At 33.0% G+C, this 20,027-nt stretch overlaps 1 protein-coding gene across 1 annotated transcript in view; it reads left to right on the forward strand.

The window, feature by feature from the left end:
• The window catches only part of LOC108723170 (protein CEPU-1), a 191,592-nt gene that overhangs the window by 51,491 nt on the left and 120,074 nt on the right, over nucleotides 1-20,027 (forward strand). Inside the window, exon 2 of the mRNA XM_018448713.1 lies at nucleotides 5,646-5,755. Within this exon, the coding sequence (XP_018304215.1) occupies nucleotides 5,646-5,755 (110 nt within the window). The remainder of the gene's footprint in view (nucleotides 1-5,645; nucleotides 5,756-20,027) is intronic.

Consider the following 20,027-nt stretch of genomic DNA (forward strand, 5'->3'; position numbering starts at 1 on the left):
TGTATTGGTAGTTGGTTTTTCATAGCACAAAAAATGATATCATCCATCATATTTTTTATGTTATTTTTGGCAATAATAATCGTAAGGCATTGAAGAAGTAAAATTGTTATCATAAATAGCATAAGTTATGCATAGCACATTAGTACGAGATTTCATGCTAAGATCATCTCCTCGTACTAATAAATTACATATCGTCTTTCGCGTTTGGAACAGCAATATTTCCAACGGTATGCTTCCTACTGTCGTAACGGCTTGCTTTTTCGCGAAGAGCGCGGCAGTACGTGAAGCGGAAAATTGACATAAACTGTTGCTCCTAGCACTTCTTCACGAGACCCTTTGCACGAAGCGTCGTACACGTTGTTGCGGTAGAGTATAAGATAGACTTTCACGGTGTCCTCTTATACAAGTCACCGCGAGACACTCTCGAGATAAGTACGGTCTTTGAAATTTATTCGACATTACCGGTACTCAAGTGAATTCCTTGATATTATTCAGATTACCGCTTCCCGCATGTGTAAATCGGAAATTTTAGCAACAAAATTGTTACTAATAGCAACGATTGAAATGTTCGTAAAAAAAGATTTGAATGCTATTACCAAATTTTCCCCGATTCAAGCTAACACATAGCTTCCTTACTTCAAAAGTGACACATCTTAAAAAACGTGATTTTCGAATTACCATGAATGAATTATAAAATAAACATTACTCTATCAATCATTAAAGGTAGAAATTTCGTAGAAATTCATAAAAATCGTCAAAATCATCACAACTCAAAAAAGATCTTTTAAGAGTTGTGGAACGAAAATAAAAATGGCATTTGAGCAGATTAAGAATGTATATTTTTTACCGATATTATTTGATTAACAATAATTTTCTGTCAACTTGAAAAATAGTTTTTCACTTTAACTTAATTTTTTGAGTTGAATCATTTTTTAAGCAAAGTAGTGATATGATAAATTTAAAACTAATATATCTTGTTTAAATCTGATACTGCATAGAACTTGATTTGTAGTAAAAATTTGATTTGTTAACGACTTTAAATTGCTTCATACGTCCTGTAAAAGTTCAGACACGCGAGTGTCAAGAGTTATTCTTTCTTATGCAAATTTCTTAAAGTCCTTTCTTTCTTTCTTTATTCTAAAAAAACGACCTAGACTTTTAGTCGTAAGATTATGTTGTAAGATAAGAGTTATATAGTTCTGGAAGCATAACTCCATTACTCTTTCCAAAAATAATAGATTAATGTCTAATGACAAGGTTGGCCAGTCAGCAATTTCTCATAGTGTCGCGAATACAAAAACGTTAAGATTCCTTTTTCTATTATCTCCCTTACTTCTATTACTAACCTAGCCTATCTTTTAAGAGAATTGATTGATTCTATTTGCTATCATTTCAATTTATAAATTTCATTTTAATAATTATATATAATGTATTATATTAAGGAAAAAATTATCTCCTATCTTCATTACATTTTACAGCAAATACATTATTACATACCATATTTTTTTAATTATATGACTCTTTAATACAGTAGTATGAGCATAATATGTAGCACGTTATTTAATTAAAATTTATGCTTAATGAAAGTGGTAACTTTTTTATTCTCAGTGTAACAAGTTAGATCATTTTTTCATTATGAAAATTTATACAAAAGTCTATATTATTACTTGCTGATCATTAATAGAAATCATATAAATATTTTTTATTCAATTTTCAATGGATATTCATTATTATATTTTAATATAATTGTAAGATAATTATTATGTATTATATTTATCATACACATATATATATACTTACAAAAAAGTTACAATAAAAGAATTTTTTTGCGAGTGAATATATGTATATTCAAGAAAAATATATGTATATGCAAGAAAAATAAATTTTTTAATTTCTGTATAAGATAATTTTTTTACAATTTCACGTAAAGTTTTTATGGAGACGAAAACACTTCATAAATTTTATGATAAAAAATGAGAGAAAAAGTGAAAACGTAGAACATTCTTACGTTAGATTACATAATTAGTGGATCAAAGTGATTACTACTAGGTTGAATTTCTTAGGATTGGTGTGAGTATTGAAGCGCACGACACGTGACTGGAGACTTGCCGCAGATATTAATTAAAATTCGAGCGGGCACTCGACCCGTAATGAAGAGATCTCCCGCTCTTTAATCACCTCCGCGTCGCATGAAAACCACCCGACAACGCTCGTATGTGTGTATACGTGTGTATAACACGCGTATAAGCACGCTTTTGTGCCGCTCTGTAAGTTACTTCTCTTTTAGGCTCTCGCGGCGCAAGCGAGTCCGTTCCAATTACACGTCGTGGTTAAAGTTTCCGCAAATAATACAGCGGAAGTTGCTGATCTCCTAGCTTCTTATCCCCTACGGTGTTCCGCCGCGTTTGTGAGAGTCTGCAAAAAATAGTCTTTTTCGCGACGCGGTTAGTTCGTCGAACTCATTAGAACGACATGACATAGCCATCATTCGACGATTGATGCCTTCAATTATCGCGGAATTAATAGTTTGACAGATGACAAGACAAAAAAAAAACACATTCGGCGGAGTCGATGTGAATGACAAAGCAATTCTTTCTCCGTTTAATTCTACGCTATTCGTGGAATAATATTAGAGTTATCTTAGGAAAACTGTGTAGGATCGATGAAACGGATATATCACGATAATGTTAACAATAAAAAATAATGATCATTTAATATGGACATAATTATTACACGGAAAGAACGATTTTACTGAAATATTTCAAAATTAAGATAAATGTAGATTTGAAAATCATTCTGTCAAACCATCAAAATAATTACGTAGGAAACTTAAGCATAATGAGCAATGCTGCAAAAAGTTTTGAGTATTCTAGCAAACAGTTTGAGTATCCTACATAATTATTTTAATGGTCCAACAAATTTAGGTATTTTCAAATTTGTAACTATCTAAATATTTTTAGATATTTCAGCAAAACCATCCTTTTCCTGTACAAGCCGGTAATTAAACAAAGAATACGTGCACATTAATTAGAAAAATTTATATATTAAGTCTATAATAGAACTGCCTTAAAAATCTAAACATATTACTTAAAAGTTGCTGATTCAAGTATATCAATATCGATGTCACGCTTGAGCGACGGTCTGAGACTTTTGATTTTAAAGATCTCTCGTCCAGACGGTCCATTTCGTACAACGCAATTGCAGATGACATAAGTAGAAAGGTTCAGTAGCGAGTTCGGAGAGAATGTGGTCTCTCCACAGTTGGAAACCACATACGCGTGTCACCGCACAGCCGCCAGAATCCGTAGATAGTAAAGTTGATGGCAGCAGACCAAAGAGAATTTTCTAGCAACGTATACTTTGGTTAGTCGGCAAGTGAGAGTCACTTCGATTCAGCCTTAAAAGGCTCATCACACGCACACATATGAATGTTGATATCTATCCCATCCAAAATACATTCCTTTGTAAAAAAGGAATTTATAAAATGACTCATTAAATAAGTGATAATCGGGCACAAATAAATGCAGTTTGAAAGTTCTTCTTTTCTCTTTTTCTTCTTCTCATATCGCTTTCTTTCACACACACACACACACACACACACACACACACATACATTTATTCTCTTTTTTCCTTTTTAATTTGGTACAATATACATATAATTTCTTGATTCTCACCACTTCTCTCACCACTTCTATTCCCTTTTATTTAATATTTTATTAGACTTTTTTTGCTGTATTATTTTTTATATTAATAAATTTATTTCCGGAATATAATGTACTGGGTTGGAATAAAAGTATAACCCAGTAACCCTACTTCATTTTAACTATGTTTAAGTTTTTAAAAAATTTAACAATTATACCATTATTTGAAAGAGCAAAGTTTCAGAGAGTTTTAGGAATCTGTTTTTTGAATTGATATGATGATTTTTAATGAAGACATGAGCAATCAAAGTCCAAATGCTCCTTTATTTAGTCCTACACAATAACTCAGTAACAAAAAATCTTAAAAACATTAAAAAAAAACCGATTTTGTATGGAAAACTTTAAACTTTCACGTTAGAAAGTCGAAAATTTTTGTAAGTCTCTTGGGTACGTGACAGGCTCACAAAGAAAAAAAATTTCCATTTTATCTAGCTCTAATTTTCCATATACTTATAAAAATTACCAAACTCACAGAAACTCAAAAGACATAGTGATATTCCAGAAGTATATTTTAACCTTTAAAACTCTTTTTTAAATTTAAATTTTGTTCAATTTTAACGAAGTTACAGCTGCTTGAATTTTGAAGTTTGTAGCGTTATAAACTTTTGTCCCGACCCAATAATTTTTTCTCTTCTTTTTATACTCCTTCTCTTTCATTTGCACATAGTTCAGTGAATGCAATATACGATATACATTATTAGTAAAATTGGATTTGAAGTAATATTACTATGAAAATAGCTCAAAGTATGTAGGCACTTTGTAGAGTTTTAACTTCTTCTTATTTTGCTTCTTTCTTTTGGCAGATATTTCTAGCACTTGGATGTTTAAAATGCAACATTTGTGTAAGATAAGTGTATAAACTTAAAACATTCCAACAAAATGTATAATCATAAACAAAGCAATGCATATTCGAAAATAATAAGTTGAAAGATTTTCGCACATCTAATTTGACACTAGTAGACTATGTAGAATAATATACTGATATCGTATATAAACTCGTTTTTGCAACATACCAGTCACGAATTCGTGTTCTACACGTGACGCTCTTACGCAAATGTGAGCCTCACGCATGAAGTAACACCACGCAAGATGGAGAAATGCGATCGCGAGCGTCGGGACAGATGGGTGGGAGCTCGATCTCCATATAAGTATCTCGAAATCCTCTCGTAGATTCGATCATCGCACACGCGAAGGACGCACCTCCGCCACGTTTTCCCAGACGGTGGTTGGAGACTGGCGTTGGTGCGGGATACCGCGGTACGTATAGAGACTTGAAAAATTGCATTTTGTATTCAATAACTAAGCTGTCACGCCGACTGGTGAGCTTCTATAACTCAAAGCGCATCCACGCAGCCCACGCTTACACCACCGCCCCTAGATCGATCGATCCCCTTTCGCGAAGTAAAGCAACATCGGGAATATACGGATAGTATATACTCTCTCTAGCGCACTCGTGGAAACTCACTGACGTTGTGATTTCAAAAAATTCTGCCGTCGAACTTTGTATCGGATTTTGTCGATCGAGTTTGCCTGCTTTCCAAAACCCGACGATGTCTGACAGATCCCGAAACTGTCTCATATTTGTCAGGTAAATTTAGTGCAAGATTTTGTCGTATTGTGGCATTACATACGGATGTCCCGTTTCAACCATATTAAAATTTAATTAAAACTTCATGTGGTATAATGGTCTATCTCTACAAACAATATGCTGTAAAGCATTACCGCGGGTATGAAATATGATTCGAGCATTTACGTATATAATTTTGTTTTTATTACTTGTGAGGTAATTAAATGAATATAGAGTCTAATTAAATATTGTATGTTAATTTAGAAACTTTCTCGTAATTTTAACAGGTAATATATTTTAGATTTCAATTACACATTAAAGAAAATTATGTTTTATGTATATTAATGTATGTTTCAACGTTGATTATCTTTTTACAGTTACCACCATCCCTGATCCCGAATTTGTTGACGAAATAGGAAACATCACAGTACCAGCAGGACGGAATGTCAAACTGGCATGCAGTGTGAAAGATCTTGGATCATTCAAGGTACGTACAAGAATGAATAACATATTATTATGTTTTGTTATACTATAATTCGTTGTTCATTTATATGTAACGAATTTTTGTTTTTATTAATTTAACTACATTCGTGGATTTTGTAATATTAACAGGAACAATACAAATATTATGCACTTGCCAAACAACTAATACGAGTTAATAAATCAATAATCTACGCGTATACCAGTCTACATTAATATCGAAGATTAAAAATTTAATCAATTTTATTAAAACAAGCGAGCAGTACAGTTTTAAGATAAATATTAAACATCAATATTTTGTTCAGTCGACTTTTAATTAAAATTTTAAAGACCGGCGTATCTTTTTACTTTCCGTTTCATAATTTTCTAAATTCAATCTCCGTTGAAAAACCGAGTTAACACAGAATTATGAGTACGTGATATCTCGTTAGATCACGTGGCTCGATGATACTGAGATACTTTGATAAATGTCATTCATCAATAAAGGACCTCATTAAATTCGAAGCGCGGGATGCTAGAGAAAAATCGAGGGCGAAGAGGAATCATCTTCGAGGATCTTGAATAATTTTCTCATCTGGCGCACTCATCTCACTCAGCTGCTATCGTACGCGGAATAAATTAATGGCACCATGAATGTATATACTGAGTATTACATTTAATATATTTTCTGCTTTTAAAGCAGCGAATAGTTTGAATTGATAATCATTACTAATTATTAAACTGATAATGGTTATTTGAATGGAATTAGTTGTGAATAACATTAAAAATTTAATTTCTGGAAATCAAAATTTCAAGTAATTTGATAATCTACTTGATATTATTTTTTCCCGCTATTTTTCCCCACTACGATTAATTAAAATTATATCATCGTTAACGGATATGATAATATTAGACACTTTTAATCAAAAAATCTGACTATCTAAATTATTTGATATCAGCTATATTCTTCACCACGATTAATTAAAACTGCATCATTAATAAATGCGATAATTATTTTTAACATGGATATATTTTATCTTTTATCATCATGAAAAAAACAAGTTTTCTTATACTCATTTATAACGTTTTTTGCATTTTTTAAAGATTTTAAGGTAATATAAAAGATGTATAAGTAAATAAAGAAGAACGTCAAAGTATATTTTGGCAATCAAGTTATTAAAATATCCTTCATATTCGCGAATGAACTAGAAACATACACTTGCAACGCTACAGTAGCCAGAACGAGCAACGGAAGTCGGAAGTTCGACGTAGCTACCTGGAATTTTACATCCGGAAAGAGAAGTAAGATTGAATTGGCACTTTCTGGATCCGCGCCAGCTCGTCTCACACTATATGTCGCACCACTCGAATAGTCGTCATCTCGTTTCCCCAAGTCTCAAATTGAAGAATTCGATCGTACTAGCAAGACGTTCTTTCGGTGTGTTTAAGATGCGTCTCGTTTTCTTTTTATTCATACTATTTTAAAAGTATTTATCTCATCGTGATAAATTTAGTATAACTATATATATTAACACAGAATATTTTAATTTTATTTCCTCGACCTGTTATCATACCAGTTATTATACCAGTTAAAAATAAGACACATAACTTTCTCTCTCTCTCTCTCTCTCTTCGTTTTTCAAAATTAAAACTATTGTTCAAACAAAATTTATATATCTCATGTTAACTTTGATTAAGTTTTGCATATTTTTTTATTACTTCGTAAGTTAAAACTATTAACTTTTTCACTCAATTCTAATATAATATCTAAAATGCCCCGTGTGCTAAAAAGCTAAAATTTTCTTCAATTTATCAATTTTAGTAATGATATAATTTATTAAAGTTTATATCCAGAGCAAAGAAATTATTTTTGTTATAACATATGTATTATTAATTGTATGTATTGTAAAAATATTTTTGAAGATTCAGTATTCTATAACTTATGTGAAGATTTCCGTATTGAAACATGTCGAAGATCGAACCGGACAATACTTTGTCGTGCGCTTGTACGGAGTGATTTTATATTGTGGTCTGAGTACGTGCAACGGTTTACCTCTCACTACTACCACGAGCCTTATACTGCCCCTTAGTGCCCTTTAGTGTCCCATGGAAAAGGCCATCGGGGATCGCAATCGCTAAACACGCGCTTAAACCAACCCTCGTGTCTGTTCACCGAGATCAGCGTTATATTATCCTATGATCGTTCTATCTACTGTTTATCGTATGCAAGTTCATACGTGTATCGAACAAAAAGTAATTGTTATGGAAAGTTACATCGATCAGTTATCACTGGTGATCGCATTTCTTGTGATTTCCAGATTAATTGTAAAAGCACAGACCATAATTTTACGTGTAACACAAATCGAAAGAGCAATCGATCGCAGATGCTACTAATATAAGAGGGATACTTACAATATATAGTATACAAGAGAGAGGAATTTAATTTTACATTAATTTTGCAAATTTTTCGAGAAACAAAATAAAAGTCCTAATTTCAATCTAAATTGAAATGAGCGTATAAATTACAAAGATCTTTTTTTTATCTCCGGACACCGGAACGGAACAAGGCGGGATATTTTATATCGCTTTGAACTTCGTTTGATATAATTTTGCATTCATTGCCAGGGAATCCGAATTATTTCGCAATCTCTCTGAAGTTGCGCTTGACGTCGTTAACGGGTACATTTACGCGCGAAAAAATTTTATCGCGTTTAACGTATTTCTACATTTTTCTGGTCTTCTGGATCGCTCGTCGAGGTGAGCCTCCGCGTATTATCGAAGAAAAATTTACGATATTTAATCCTCATCGATGCTGCAATGAGATTTTCATACTTTCCTTTTACTCATCGGCATCGTAAAGATCAATCGTTCATTCTCACGACTCAAGACATACCGGCCAAGAAAAATAACCGTTTAGTCAAGATATTAAAATTCCAACTTTTTTTTACTGCGCATCGATACAATATGATACTTCACCGAGAAATTTTCTTTTGTTCCTTAAAGTATTCATCGCTGTACATCAGAAAAAGCAGATCCGTAATGTTATATAAAAATTTAATTTAACAGCTCCTGTTATTAATTTTCAACGCTTCTGAAAAAAATTACAGTTTGATAGAGACTATTACATTGAGATGCATTTCTTTAAAAGTTTTTTAAAAAAGTCTTTATTAATACTTCTATTATGTTAATATCTTAAGTTTTTATATATATACATATATATATTTCATGTAATTACAAATCTTATTTTAGTATGTTTCATGGAAGATAGTTTCATAAATTAATAATAACATTGGGATCGTTCAGCGATTTCGTTGATGTTTAATTACATGAATATTTAAAACAGTTTTATTAACAATTTATACAAGTCACAGTTTGTATTTCGCTGTTGTCGATTGTCAGTTTCCATGAAAACATAATACTGATTTAACTCGTATTCTACATTTTCGTATCGCAAGCAATCGGGCAAAAAGCTTACATTGCTTGTTATCACCCATATGAATGAAACACGGTCTGCGTATCTTAATAATATAACTGTACAAAGAATATCTGTTTTTCCCACACGTATCTCATCAGGATTCCAGCGACGGTTTATTTGAAATTTCGTCGACCAGTCGCGCGTATTGGTCATGCGCGTATACGACTGTCGGTTTTTTACGCTTCAATACAAGCAAATCACCGGAACCGCGTGCGCGCATTGCTCGCGAACGCCGCGAAAAAGGAAAAAAAAGAAAAAAAAGGAAGAAACGCATGATTCGATGCACAGCCAACGAAAATGTAAATTCACCAGCACCGTAGCCGGTGGCATGCATCCGGCCGGAAGTAAAAATTCTCTTCGGTGTTATTGTTCTTTGGTCGCCTGCCCGACGTACAAGCTCGTATCTTTTAAACGGAGAATTCCTCGATTTACCGATACTATTCTGCAATGCCGGTCGCGGCTTCTGAGTCTCCTGGTGAAACGTAAGGATATTGGCTTTGCCGATCGGTATTTCTACGGAAATCGTATGAGGAAGAGATGCCTGATAGGAAAACGTATTTCGATTCCTAACAGGAATACAGGCTATTTTTTTTCGTCCTCTGAGTCGTCGGAAATTCGAGCTGTAGACGAAAGTTACATATACATGCCAAACATATCTTTATGCATGGGCGTATGCAAGGGAAAACGGGAAGAGCGCTTGTCCCCACCTCCTAAATTTTGGAAAAGAGGAACAATTAAATTACGAAAATCATTTTTACGACAAAATATTCATTCACGCCAGTGCGTGGTTATTCACGTATTATTCGTTGAAAAACATTCGTTCAAAAATTGACTTTAATATAAGTATTTTAATATTTAATACTATTAAATCTATAGAGTGTCAAATTGAATTTAATGTGAGTCACCACTGCTCTTATCTGGAAATTATATGGAATTATTGAAATTATATCGTTATTTTATATTAAAATAATGGTTATATTTGACACTATACAGTGTTAATTTGACACTATATAATATTAAATTTAACTATCGTTTTAATATAAAATAATGATATATTTAGTAGGAGCAGTGGTGACTTAAATTAAGTTAAATTTGATACTATAGATTTAACAGTGTATTCTCTATTGAAGTGAAATCTCACTTCAAAAGAATTAAAATACTGCCACTATTGGAGAAGAGTGCAAATATTTGTACTCTTGAATAAGAATAACAGATTTTCACTGTTTTTGTTTTAGAGTGAAATTTCACACTTTTGGAATGAAATTCACTTAAAAAAAGGGGTGAGATTTCTTTCCTTTCGAGTGAATCCCACTCCAAAAAAGAGTGAAAATTTACCATTCTTATTCAAGAGTGCAAATATTTTCGTTCTTTTTCATTAGCAGTATTTTCACTCTTTTGAAGTGAGATTTCACTCCAAAAAATTTAAGTTTTGTGTAAAGATACTTTTTTGCGCCCCCCCCCCCGGAAATCCTAGATACCCATGTTTTTTTATGTATGCGTATTAAAAATATATTTTAAAATATATAATATTAGCAAGTCTACGGATTTTATTTCAATCAAATATTATCCATATAAAATAAGAAACATGATGCTATTAATCGAATGTAGAACGAGAAAATAAAAATATAGCATTTTTTTTATTGATTTTTCCTAAATATATCGAACGAGTGAAAAACTTTAACTCGTGTTATTTCGATAAAGTTTGAATTGAGGCGAGTATTTATTTTATCGATATGCACTCTTAATATTTAGCTTTCATTTTATATAATATTCGTACAACGTTTTGATCTTCTTACCCTCGTGTTTCTTTCTCTTGACTTCATGTCACTTTCTCTCATCAAGAGTCTCATCGTCATGTTATAGACGAGTATGTCTATATTAAGCTCTCCTCAGATTATTCTCCAATTAATTAGCCCGAACGATTCTTCAATTGATCCTCGGCGTGCAACCCGCCACCATCGACAAGTTCCAAGAGGTTCGTTATCCTCGATTCGCTTTCACCCTTAGACAGGAATGGGTAATGAACTGGAAGGTGGTTCGTATCGGGTTGTATTATTAAGATGTTAGATTGTGTTATGCTTGACCGCGCTTTTGGGGATAACGAGGATAATGGAATTAAGTGTGTCGGAACCATCGATGTACCGTCTATCTGCACCTTTTGTGGCGTTATTTTTCATTTGAAGTTCTTCTGTTCAAATACCGTTTCTAAACCAATATCACTCATTAATTTAATTTATTAAATAATTATTAAATATCTGATTTTATCCTACTTTAAATACCGCTCATTTATTTAATTATCACAACTGAATAAATATTCTTATAAATTGAAACTTTACTCGTTTATTATTTGTCATTATATTTTTCATTCAGCTGTTTTTACTGGCACACATATATGCTCTATTTATATTTTATATTTTCATTTCCTTGTTATTGTTTTGTTCAAATATAGAGACTGGCAGTCGGAAGAATTGCGTCGGCCGAAATGTGAGCTTTCGTTACCTTTAAAAGCTCCAGTGTCCCATACGGGAAGGCTATTTTTTTTTTGCAAAATAATCATCGATTTTTCCTCACTTGGCTATCAGCTCCGCTGACCCTGCTCGCTGTGGGCTTTTTTCTCATCGTCAAAAAATCTGACACCGACCGATCCCGCGCGTTTTTATCCCCACAAATCACACGGGAGCGGTGCGGCACACGATTCGTCGATAAGCTCGAGCTGTCTGCTCGCAGAACATCTATCGTTATATCGATCGCGTCCGTTCACTCTCTTGCACAGTACTCGAGAGCTGTCGTCAGGACACACGGCAGGGTTTGTGGATATATGTGGATATACAGTGTGCGCACGGAGTCTACTTCGGAGTGCCGACAGCAAAACCGCAAACACGCGGCTTGGCGCGACCAAACCTCAAACCAAAGCCAACACTATTGCCGCAGGGGTAAGTAGAGCTTATGTAGTTTCGATAAGCGGCCACGCAAAGGAAATGTCACAAGGAAAACGGAAAAAAGATTCTCGTGTCTTCATTCATTACCTGCGAAATTATTTTGACCACAAATACCAGAGAAATTAACGTTTCTCAGTTGCTCCAATTATTTCGTTTATTTTCTGGTAAATGAGAATGTTTTTTTGCTAATATAAAAATAAATTTATAAGAGGAAGATTCAATTGAATCGTTTGTCGATAGTTTATCATAACAGCTGAGAATTATAATTTTTATTTGGGAGAATCAGGTTTTTTCTATATATATAAAACGTATGAAATCCAGATATGATTGACACGTCCTAAAATGGAATAGCCAATTGTCTCAGAATAAAACTATTGATATAACTATTGATGACAGTATTATTGAATTATTGACAAGTTATTGTTATAATTTAAATATGTCACATAGCTGTATTGATGATGAAAGAAATCGAAAAATAAATGCCACAATAAAGCAAATAGAAGTTAAAAGCAATAATAGACAGCCTTAAAAATCTAATGTCTTTTACATTAATCAAAAGCCTTGTTTTTTACGGATTAAATCTTTATCTTGAGGGATGACACAAATTTTCACTGTCATTAGAGAATGCTTTCATTACTTGAGTTCATAAAATAACACAATGGTTCGTGTCTGCTCGCGAAAGCATTCCCGGTTGGTGTATTCGCGTATTTACATTTAGAGGAGAAAAATGTCTAAATGGCGGATAAAAAGTTAGTATTACTGCGGAAACTGCAAATGCAATTCAACCAGGATCAAAAACGCAAAGGAAATGTAGTCGTAGTTGGCGTAAAGAGAAAAATTAAGTATTTGCATCTGTGAGACGAAACCTCCGCTCTTCTGCAGCGTTTCTTCTCTCTTATTTCCGCTTTAACACGTAAATTGCTGGCTTCCGTGGTACCGGTACTAGTTTACGTATTCGTTCCGTCTGTGTTTTTCATTTAGCGAATGTAACGCTGTCTATTATTGCTCTCAACCGTTATTTAAAAGACGTATTTGTATTTTTGCAAAACGCAATACTCTACACGGCGTTTTCGTTCGTTCCCCATTTCGCAGTTTATATTTATCATATTTAAGTTTTAACATCATAATTACATGTCTAGACCAAGAGAAGGTAATTGCAAAATTTAAAGATTTATTATATTCATTAAACCAAATATAAAGGATGTTCAATTATAAATATAATTTGTTTCAATTGATCAAATCTAAATACAACTTATCATGAAAGGTTTCAATTGATGATTGTTAAGAATACTATACATATAAATATGATTGTTCATAATATATAGATAAGATAATTAACCTAGTTGTTATCTCTGTAGTTTTTCTTTGCATCTCTATATTGAGAATGAGGTCTGTCGATAAGGTACTTGTTTGTATACGATACTAATTATAGTAATAATTCTTTAACACGTCCTAATTTTAAAATGGTGACTGTTTTTAAGATCTCAAGTGTAGGATCGAGAACCTAAATAATAATTCACTTTACACACTTATCACAGTGATCCGTTAATATTAAAAAATTGATTATTAATTGTAAAAAGCGGAAGAAAATTCAGATTTATCACATAACATCTATCTAAATAAATATCAATCTAAATTTTTTATCTAGATATCTACTCATACAGTTAATTTAAAACTATAAAATTTCTCTTATTAATACTTTCAAAAATAAAAAAGAAAGAATGCTGCATTCTGTAATTTTCAATATATTCTTAATACGATTTATATTTATAAAAAAAATACGCGTCGAGTTAATTTTTTATACGAAAACTCATGCATCTTTATCTTTAGTTTATTCCCGGGCCGGCTCCTTTCCAACAGCATAAATCTTCTAGTAGCGGCCTCGTTTTTTTTAAATTAATCCTTCCGTTCATGTAAAAGCGGAAACTAATGAGATATTTACGGTGCCAGAGTGCTCCTTTCTAATTCATCTCCAGCCGAGCTATTAATAATACCAAATCGACACGTACTGAAGATGTACAAATAACGGAAAATTAATATTACCTCTGTAAAAAAGAATTTCTGTCGAGAATTTTTCTACATTATCCTGTGCGATGCAATGAGGCCTCATCTGGGCTCTTTTAGGGGATATCTGGGCACAATAAAAAGAACGTTCGGACGTGACGGTAGCATACACGTATATATATATATATATATATATATATACACACATATATATATACACACAAGTGGTGCCAAAGTGCCGAAGAGTGTTTCGCTGTGCTCGAACTAATCGATGCGTTAATCTCCTGACCTTTTATCCCCACGTTTCGAATCTCTCGTCGCCGTTCCGGACCGCCCCGATCATCCGAACCTCGTGGTACTATTCTTCCCCAATCCGCCCTGGCTCTTCCGCTTGTTCGATAGAATATTTTCTATCCGTCAAGAGTCGAAAAATGACGTTGAGATATTTTGAAAGATTCTTCAATTTAACACCATGCCTCTTTCTGTCTAATATATACGGTCGCGATTTATAATATTTTACGATAATCCTATCCCGAAGCATTCTGTATTTTATCCAATATGCACCACGTCAAAGAGTATTTGTCGATGCTACTTACCGTATAGTTTTTTTACTCAGGATTGCCATGATTAAAGAAGTCGATATTACTTGCAACAGTACACGTAATGGAGAGATTATTGTTATCATCGATGATAACACAAGTAATATAATAAAAATTGAAAAATATAAATTTCATAAAAATTAATTCGATTTATAATGCTTTATTTGATTTAATCCCTCAATGTTGGATTTTAAAAACTTAGTCGATTTTTTAATTGTAAATTCAAATAGATAAATTTAAATTTGTAAAAAATTAGTGAAATATGATCCAACTTTTATGATAGTAAAAACTTGTTAAAGCTTTCACAAACATGTTTTTATATAGTCCGGAACAATACAAAAATCTATACTAAAATTTAAAGATTCAAGTTGCAAACGGAAGGTGAAAATTTCACATTGAACGCAGGATTAAACTAATTTCTTCTTTGAATGCGTTATACTTTCATAAAGATTCATTTGATTGATTCCATACCGCGCAGTGTTGTTTGAGATTATTACAAGTTAACATAATAGAAAGAACACGTCACAAAGAGAAATTATGAGGAATGATAATTTCAATTTTATATATAAAGTAATAAAACGATTTGACGACCATATTCAAAGTATCTCTTTCTCTATGTAGTAATTTCGAAACGAATGTGTACACCATTTTTACAACTTTTATTTCGTGCTTAGAGAAGCGCGGTTGTCACAATCGCGCATACACAGCTGTAAAAGTGTCGAAGTAATTGTTGTCGTAACAATAATAGTCATTGCGAACCGACGATTAGCTTACATGGCGGATAGTATAAAATTTACACCCACATAGTGATTTAAATGTCGTTCAACCGCGAATATATAGTGACAAATTTCCAGATGCGCTGCGAATTTTATGAGATTCGTGAAATGTTATACCCTTCTCGAAAATAATGATAGTAAATACCAGAACAGGAGAGGGAGAAAAAGAGAAAAAGAGAGACAAAGAGAAAACGGGAATAATACGATACAATAAAATCGCCAAAAAATAATTACAAAATGATAGTTACGGATTTAATCAGATATCGTTCGTCAACGCGTGTACAAATATAAAATAAACATTATTATCTCAACGCTTGAAAATTTATACCGCTGACATAGTTCTCCATTATTAATCTATTGAACGTAAATATTTGAAGGAGGAAAAATTCCTAATTTAAATGAATAAAAAATTGACGCGAGACGACGGTTAAAGGAAAAGATAAGATAATGCATACCGCAGTAATGATCTAACGGCGCTCTCATTTACGTTAAAAAATTGGTATGTCGCTCGACGGCGAAAAATCTTCGCTCTACCATCAGTCATGGAATTTCGTCACCCTTCTCCGGCGTAGCCGTTTCCGTGAATTTCTCACCGGCACCAGCGTGATTCTCTGGGTGCGTGTTCCGGAAGAGATGGCACTCATTTTCCCGACCGTTGATTCCGGATGGTCTCACGAAACCTCCTTTCCTACCCCTCCGTTCTCTGTCACCACCCTCGGTCTCTCTAAGGACACAAATAGACAAGGACACGATGCGGCTGCATCACCCCCTCGATCAGTCGAAATTGCTACCGACGTAGTCGTGAAATTTTAGTGTCGCGAATCTCCGAATTGTTCTCCGTTCCCGCTACTCCTCTCACCTTCGCCCGTTCGTCCTCTCATCCCCCTGTCCGCGACGTCTTTATGTCGTCGGCATTCTGCCGAAAAATATTTCTGTAACATTACGTGCAATCTGGCGGTCGATTCGTTCTCTGTTGATCCTTTGCTTGCATATGCGTCTTTATTTGCATGCATTCAACTGCGTTGCGATCGTGAGAAAAACAATAAAATATATAGACAAAGTCGTTTTTAGAAATAAAAAATATTAAACTTTAAATGTACATTTTTTACACTTTTCTTTACTGAAATATAAAAGTTAAACTGTTTCCTTTTGTACCTTCATGTTGGCTTAATATTTAGAATTATGAAATCATAAATCAGTTAACTTTAATTATAAAATTATGGATCTCGTTACACAGCTTCTTCGGACGACTGCCGATAATAATCATTACGAATATAATAATACAATTATCATATCTATAACGGTGCTATGCAATTTGAATTGCAAATCGGGAGTAATTTCCAATATTGACACTATTTTAAATATTGTAAAAATGGAAGCCGCATTAAAAGACCGCACACAGTAAGTGATAGATTAAAACCGCAATATCGATATTCATTCTTTTCACTCAAATTTTAATCGTGATACTTTTTTTCTACAATAAACTAATCATTTTTTTCAAATTATTAATAAAACTTACTATTTATTTATATTAAACGATAAATTAACAATTCTTTATATGAAAATGTAATAATATTAATAATAGCAACAATAACGTTAAGATAAGTATATATATATATATAATTATTTAAAAAAAAAATATTAAATGCTTGTAATAGTCGGAACTTATACTACAATATTTTTATAATATCTTATAATAAAATTATCAGAAATACAAAGGAGAGATTTGTGTTCCTTCTTACAACGAAATAATTTTCTCTTAAGCTTCTTTCGAGTCTGTTTGCGTTCATCTGCACGAGGGACTGTCGGCCCTCTTTCACGGTACAGTGGTATCTACCTACCTATTTGTTTTGTGCAAAAGCAATAGAGTTTGCATGTTCTATCGATCTTCGCTCGTGAGGACTTGTGATAATTGAATTGTGAATCCAATCAAGCAGTCGAGATTACGAAAGAGATCGTGATACAGGTCATGGATATGTGAAGAAAATTACACTCCAACTCTGCACGAGCAACAGCAATATATTATTTATTTTTTTTCGCGATAATATTATTAAACACATTATTATATTGCACTCATTTCTGTTAGATGATTAAAACAGATAACATATTTTTATTATTTTTGTATAATATTAGAATATATGATTAATAATACTTGTACAAAAATGCTAATTATATATGAAATAAGTATAAATAGTGGCTTTTTTAGGGATAAAAAGACATTTCGGCATAAATGTTTTTATATTTGACATAATTTAGAAGAAAATAATAGGCTTTTCTTATGCCTAAAAGTATTTTAAAGAGATAATTTTAAGATAATATATTACAGTCGTGCCTCCCATTCGTTTGATAAAGAGTTAACAAAAATGTTTTAAACTATTAGAAAGGAATGTTATCGCTATCTTAATGTTCTAGAGAAAATAGTTTGTAACTTTTATGGTCTTATATTTGTCATCTCTATGTAAAAATAGTATTACCGATTGCGTTATATGTATATGTATTGTATATATTCTCACAAAACAAAGGAACGAAAATCGAAATTTTCATATGACATATTTTTTGTTTTTTGCTCCATACATATCTTCCATCATATTTCAGTCTCATTTTTACATTATTTATTCACGCAACAATAATTTGGGATTAAAAATTATTTAATATTTTTATGCAATACCATATTTCAACACATATTTAAAATATGTTTTTCACAACTGTTCATAAAAAAGAAATTTGATAATTTTTAATAATTATTTGTTTAACAATTAAATGTTCAAAGGGTTCACTGAGAGGAATGATTTTGTTATAGGAACAAATCAAGAGAAAACAAATGTGATATTTGTTAAGAAAACGATCAATTAGTTACTATTGTAAATTAATTTTTTCTTATTCGTCAATGTAACAAATAATCAATAGTATTGCTAGCAAATAAAAGGCTCATATACAATATATATATATATACATATATAAATACATAGAAGTCGTAGACGGTCGTAGAATCATAAATCGTAAAAAATTGACCAATTCTAATCAAGTATTCTCCCTATATTTGTCTGTGATTGGTCAGTTTCTTACGACTTAAGACCCCACGATCATCTATGATAAACGATCCTAAAGTCTATCCAAAAGATAGGTTAGGTTCTATATAGTTTGCTTCTATTACTAATAATTAGTTGGTATAACAGACTAGTAGCAATCACAATAAATCAATTTTGTTGTCATATATTTACCGATCACTTGTTAAAGGTACTGGTGGCGCTTGTTAAATTAACAAAATCCTTTCTCTCAGTCTTGTTTTTCTTCTTATACATAGGTCGTCTGAAAAGTTTTGAGCCTCAACATGAAGATGGCATTACTCGTCAAAACAATTTTGGTACTATAATCGTACATACTTTGCAAGATACCTGCGAAAATTGTAGCTACTTCCGGCGCTTAGTTGTTGTTTGATAGTCATTTGTGCCAGTTAATGTCACTGTTTTTGCAAAAATGGAAAAAAATCGAATATCAGCAGTCGCCATGATAAAAATTCACGAATTGCGGTTCGAATTAATTGACCATCCACCGTATTCACCAGATCTGGCCCCCAGCGACTTTTTTCTGTTTCCTAGGCTCAAAGTTTGGCTCGGAGGACAGAAATTTTCATCGAACGAGGTTATCGCATCCGTAGACGCCTATTTTGCAAAGCAAGACGCTCAGTATTATTTGAATGGATTAAAGGGGTGGGAGCATCGCTGGAAAAAATGTATCGACTTAAAAGGAGACTACGTGAAAAAATAAAATTAAATTTGACCAAAAAATTACTTGTTTCTATGTTAGGCTCAAAACTTTTCAGACGACCCTCGTAAATCCGAAAATTTAAATAAAAATTTATATGCCTCTTATATTTTCGAACATCTGACAGTATATTTATATAAAGATCAATTAGTTTTAGATTGCATCCTTCATAAGTAGCAATCTTATTTGACAGCAAGGTCGACACGTTTTATGACTTGAATACCGGCCACAATGGTCCCGTTGTGGAATCGATCGCCTCGTTGTTCGTACAGGCAAGGAAAGAGAGAGGGATGAGGCAAGCCAGGAGCGTTGAAGGCAAATCAGGGGCTTCGTAGATGATCACTATAGATGGGATGAAATATTAAGCACAGCACGGGAAGCACAGCGCCGAGGAGAGCAGAGCAGCGGCTGCGTGGCCGAGGCTGTAGAAGTTTTATTAAAAATCTGCGTTGAAGGATGATGGATATCTTCGAAGGAGTGGTGAGAGGCCTCGGCCTTATGTTCGGATGGCCGGTAAGAAAGTCAGAAGAAAAAGCAGATGAAGTAGACGACGAAAGCCGTTAAGGACAGAAACAGATGAAACTGTACGGATCGCACGGTTGATGAAGCAGAAGATAAGGAAAGATGAAAGAGTGAAAATAAGAGGGACGAGCCGTGAGTTCTTCCAAGGCGGTGAGAAAGGAAATTGATTTTTATCCGGTTCGAAAAATTGTAAAAAAGACAGCGAACTGACGAAGAGCCA

The sequence above is a fragment of the Mycetomoellerius zeteki genome, unplaced genomic scaffold, assembly GCF_001594055.1.
Source record: "Mycetomoellerius zeteki isolate Tzet28-1 unplaced genomic scaffold, Tzet1.0 scaffold223, whole genome shotgun sequence".
In the NCBI taxonomy this organism is placed as follows: Eukaryota; Metazoa; Arthropoda; class Insecta; order Hymenoptera; family Formicidae; genus Mycetomoellerius; species Mycetomoellerius zeteki.